General features: G+C 34.8%; 1 protein-coding gene across 1 annotated transcript; it reads right to left on the bottom strand.

Moving 5' to 3' along the window:
• Window positions 1–1,333: 1,333 nt before the first annotated feature.
• Window positions 1,334–5,863, bottom strand: LOC137655022 (uncharacterized). Its single transcript, XM_068388925.1, has 2 exons — window positions 5,853–5,863; window positions 1,334–3,149 (listed from the first exon to the last, which is right to left on the bottom strand). Exons 1-2 carry the CDS (start codon window positions 5,853–5,855, stop codon window positions 1,521–1,523), a joined length of 1,632 nt encoding a protein of 543 aa, XP_068245026.1. The 5' UTR covers window positions 5,856–5,863; the 3' UTR covers window positions 1,334–1,520.
• Window positions 5,864–6,056: the final 193 nt, after the last annotated feature.

The raw sequence follows: 6,056 nt of genomic DNA, 5'->3' as shown, positions 1-6,056 counted from the left end.
GCGGTTGATCTTACTAGAATTAGTAGGGACTGGCAGGGGTCACTTGCCTTAGTTAGATATGCACTGCGCATCACAAGGAACTGGCTATCCTTTGATGTATCTAGCCAATGAATCCTCTATGGATTTAGTCAGTTATTTAGCGGAATAAATTTACCTTCCATTGATTTATAGCTTTACATATTTTGTAAAATTCTCTTGTTCGTAAATGTTAAAAGAAAACAAAGAATATCGGATATTGATTACGTCATATGGGTTAGAGTAAAAATACCTAATTCTAGAACACGTTATATGTGATCTACTACCGCTAGAGAGTTATGGGGTCTTTTGACTGGCCAGACAGTACTACATTGGATCCTCCTCTCTGGTTACGGTTCATTTTCCCTTTGCCTACATACACACTGAATAGTCTGGCATATTCTTTACATATTCTCCTCTATCCTTATACACCTGACAACACAGATTACCAAACAATTCTTCATCACCCAAGGGGTTACTGCACTGTACTTGTTCAGTGCCACTTTCCTCTTGGTAAGGGTAGAAGAGACTCTTTAGCTATGGTAAGCAGCTCTTCTAGGAGAAGGACACTCCAAAATCAAACCACTGTTCTCTATTCTTGGGTAGTGCCATAGCCTCTGTACCATGGCCTTTCACTGTCTTGGGTTAGAGTTCTCTTGCTTGAGGGTACACTCGAGCACACTCTCCTATCTTATTTCTCTTCCTCTTGTTTTGTTAAAGTTTTTATAGTTTATATAGGAGATATTTATTGTTGTTACTCTTCTTAGAATATTTTATTTTCCTTTTTTCCTTTCCGCACTGAGCTATTTTCCCTGTTGGAGCCCCTGGGCTTATAGCATACTGCTTTTCCAACTAGGGTTGTAGCTTAGTAAGTAATAATAATAATAATAATAATAAATAGCTGTGAAACCTCATCATTTGAAAACCAACAAAATATATATATTTTACCTAATGTAGTAAAAATGATATGACTGACCAATGGTACTAATATATGTATAAAGGATGCACTCTTATACAATCATCATCACCATCATCATCGTCATCATCATCATGATCATCACACTGTTATTATTATTATTATTATTGATATTATCATAAATATTTCGACTGGCTGTTGATTACTTGGGTTTCCAAGAGTTATGGTTAAAGCCAGTGGTGTTATTCCGACACATTTTATGTCTCAGCGGATGACACAGAAGGTGATACCTCCTTCAGATTCACAATACACGAATGAAACAGACAAAATTGGATGACTTTCAAAAAATTAAAATTCAGTTTATCTAAACAAATAATTTATTATCAAAATATCATACCTTATAAAACAACGTATAATAAGTTACTTTGACATTCATATAACATAAAATCTTACATTGTGATTCACATAAATCTTTTCCTCAATCGTTGTAAGTCAAGAGTTGAAGGGTCTGTCACTGATGAGCCGTTGGGAACATAAAATGTTCCCGTGAGACTTCTTATCCTTTTTGAGTCCTCTGAAGTAAGTGATTTTAGTGATAGCCTCCACCAGAAATGTTGTCTACAACATGGGCTCCTCCAATAACTCCACCGGCGTGACTCCCATGGACAATTTCACCTCCATGTCCTACTCCAACTGATCCTACAGAATGTCCTCCACTGACGATTCCTCCTCCAACTAAGCCTCCATGTCCAACACCAATAGAATTGGCAGAGTATCCTGTGCCAATTACACCTCCATCGATGATTGCCCCTCCAACTGAACCCCCATGGCTAACTCCAACCGAACCTCCATGAGCTATTCCAACGGACCCACCATGGGTAACTCCAATTGAACCTCCATGGCCTAGACCAACAGCCCCACCATGGCTAACTCCAATTGAACCACCATGGCCTAGACCAGTGGAGCCTCCATGGCTAATTCCATGGGATGGGACAGAATATCCTCCACTGATAACTCCTCCATCAATGATTGTTCCTCCAACTGAGCTCACATGACCCCCATCAATAATTCCACCACCAATGACTCCACCATGACCTCCTCCAAGATGACCTCCTTTAACTGCTACCACAGAGTCTTTTGAATGTCCTCCTCCAACAATTCCACTATGTCCTACTCCAACAGAGGTCCCTCCAAAGCTCCTACCACTTCCATGTCCCAGAGAGCTACCACCATACCTTCCTACTGGAGCACCAAGGTTGAAATGAACTGTGGCCGTAGCAGTGCTCTTCACACCGCCGGAGCCATATCCTCTACTTACAACTCCTCCATGACCAAGTCCTCTGCCATGGCTGACACCATGCCCTACAGCTCCATGACTAACTCCTTGGGTGATAACTCCCCCGTGACTGATGCCCTTGCTAATAACTCCTCCATGACTAATACCATTGTCAATAATTCCTCCATGACTAATAACTCCTCCATGACTGATGCCGTGGTCAATAACTCCTCCGTGACTGATGCCTTTGTTAATAGCACCCCCGTGACTGATGCCGTGGTCAATAACTCCTCCGTGGCTGATACCCTGGTCAATAACTCCTCCGTGACTGATGCCATGGTCAATAACTCCTCCATGACTGATACCATGGTCAATAACTCCTCCGTGGCTGATGCCATGATCAAAAGCTCCTCCGTGACTGATACCGTGGTCAATAACTCCTCCGTGGCTGATGCCATGGTCAATAACTGCACCATGACTGATACCATGGTCAATAACTCCTCCGTGGCTGATGCCATGATCAAAAGCTCCTCCGTGACTGATACCGTGGTCAATAACTCCTCCGTGGCTGATACCATGGTCAATAACTCCTCCGTGACTGATACCGTGGCTAATAACTCCTCCATGACTGATGCCATGGTCAATAACTCCTCCGTGGCTGATACCGTGGTCAACCACTTCTGCATGAGTTACACCATGGCCAAGCTCAATTGCTCCTCCATGACTGATACCTCCATGACTGATACCTCCATGGCTGATACCCCCATGACTGATACCACCATGTATTCCACTCGATACAACAGTTGGTGCTGAGTACCCTCTTCTTAAACCGGATGATAGCCCGTGCCCAATACTAATGGCTCCTCCATGGCCACCATGGACTCCATCAGCAAGAGCAGAGACGGAGAGGAGAAGAACTCCAATAGATAAGAGTAAGATGTTCTGGAAATAGATATATGAAAATATAAAATTGATGCTTTGCTTTGAGTCTAACTGCTTATGCTATATATATATATATATATATATATATATATATATATATATATATATATATATATATATATATATATATAAATATATATATATATATATATATATATATATATATATATATATATATATATATATATATATATATATATATATATATGTATATTGAAAAAGCCATATATTTTTTATACATTAACGTCTAGATTCTCTTAACGACCTCGGGATCAGAGCTTCAGGTGAAATCACACAAAGAAAATAGCTTCTGACCGGCCGGGAGTCGAACCCTGGTCCAGGAAACTCGTATGTACAGTGCCATACCACTTGGACCAGGGTTCGACTCCCGGCTGGTCAGAAGCTATTGTCTTTGTGTGATTTTGCCTGGGGCTCTGATCCCGAGGTCGTTAAGAGAATCCAGACATTAATGTATCAAAAATATATGGCTTTTTTTAATATGAAAAACATGTCTAAATGGGAAAAATTTATCATATATATATATATATATATATATATATATATATATATATATATATATATATATATACGCGCACACACACAGATATATATATATATATATATATATATATATATATATATATATATATATATATATATATATATATATTATATATATATATTGTACATTATATATATATATATATATATATATATATATATATATATAAATATATATATTTATATATATATATATCTTTATTCCCAGCTAAGCTCTACTGTATAAACTAATAATGTTAAATGCAATAGTTCCACAGATAATTCCAGTGGACATATATAGTACGCATAGAAGCACTCGTCATTTAGTTCTTTTGTAACTATATTCATGATTTCAAATGAGGAGATAAACAAATAAATTTTGAAATTAATAGATAAACCAAACTTAAAAAGAATGAATAGACAAATCTTTAAATAAACAAATGAATGAATAACCAAATCTTTAAATAAACAAGTGAATGAATAAACAAATCTTTAAATAAACAAATGAATGAATAACCAAATCTTTAAATAAACCAATGAATGAATAAACAAATATTTAAATAAACAAATGAATGAATAAACGAATCTTTAAATAAACAAATGAATAAATAATTAAATAATGAAAACTATCTCAGATACTTTATGAGATCTATTGCTGATCAAATAGCGTAAATTACGCAAAGCATTATAATTGATTATTACAAAAGAGAAAACTACAATAATGAAATACTAAACTCTAATAGAAAAGATAAAAATATTCTCAGCAATAATATCACGGTTTAATGGAGAGATGTTGTGACCTTTCGGTTAACGTAAAAGAATGAATAACAGCTGCAGTTATGCAATTGAAAGAAAAACTACCTCGTTAACGTCACAGACCCAGCAAGTGCTTGTACTTTCGTAAGTCTGAAAGCAAAAGCATTGCAATGGGGTGACATTTAAAATATGAAAGAAGTTCCCTATTGTTTGAATCAGATTATTATTATTATTATTATTATTATTATTATTAGCTAAGCTACGACCCTAGCTGGAAAAGCAAGATGCTATAAGCCCAAGGGCTCCAAGAGGGAAAAATAGCCCAGCGAGGAAAGGAAACAAGGAAATAAATAAACGATATAAGAAGTAATGAAAAAATGAAGTAAAATATTTTAAAAACATTAACAACATTATAACAAACATTAGATATATAAACTATAAAGGGACTTATGAAAGCTTGTTACTTATTACTTTTATACTTATGCTCAGCTGTTAATTGAACGGAAGATTCCATTAACAGTTCCTAGTGATAATTTTCAACATTAAAAACTGGCGTAAAGAATGGAACAGTGAAAAATTCCTGTGAAATCTGTTCTACGAACTAATTTATTTATACATTTCTATAAAATCATAGCTCTCATACGTGAGTTTCTTAACGAGGAAAAACAAGCAGTGAAGATGATTATCATTTCCCGCCTCTCTCTCTCTCTCTCTCTCTCTCTCTCTCTCTCTCTCTCTCTCTCTCTCTTTATATATATATATATATATATATATATATATATATATATATATATATATATATATATATATGTATGTATATATATGTATATATATATATATATATATATATATATATATATATATATATATATATATATATATATATATATATGTATATGTATACATACACACACACACACACACATATATATATATATATATATATATATATATATATATATATGTATATATATATATATATATATATATATATATATATATATATATATATATATATATATATATATATATATATATATATATACATATATATATACATATATAAAGAGAGAGAGAGAGAGAGAGAGAGAGAGAGAGAGAGAGAGAGAGAGAGAGAGAGAGAGAGAGAGAGAGAGAGAGAATTCACCGAAAAATATTTTGCTTCTAAAAATATATCTAATTATAATCACAAATTAGAACTACTTAAACGAGTACATCATGAAAAAGAAATAAAATTCAAATAAGGTACTTATCAAGAATTATATTCCCAATATTTTGAAGCATCGTAAACAAATGAACGAAGAAAATCTATATCTACGAACTGAAATAGATTTCTAAATATAAAAAGGAAACGATAAGAAGTTTTAAGCTTTTCAGACAGAGACCCAAAGTGGAGGAGTTGCTCACCATATCGCCGGTGAAGGAAGACTAGTAGAGAGACTTGGTGAGAGAGTTCCTTTTATAGTTCCTCCAACGGAAGGCAGGCACGGTTCCCTTCACGCCTTCTTTCCCTCCTCAGCCCTCCTCAGTTCCTTTTTCCTCCATGACTTCCTATCTCTTCTTCCTCCCCCTGAGGCTCTTTTTCCTCTTGTCTTTTATTATTATTATTAT

Source organism: Palaemon carinicauda, chromosome 16 (genome assembly GCF_036898095.1).
Source record: "Palaemon carinicauda isolate YSFRI2023 chromosome 16, ASM3689809v2, whole genome shotgun sequence".
NCBI lineage: Eukaryota > Metazoa > Arthropoda > Malacostraca > Decapoda > Palaemonidae > Palaemon > Palaemon carinicauda.
Note: the sequence above shows the minus strand (reverse complement) of the source record. Positions and strands in the feature narration are given on the sequence as shown.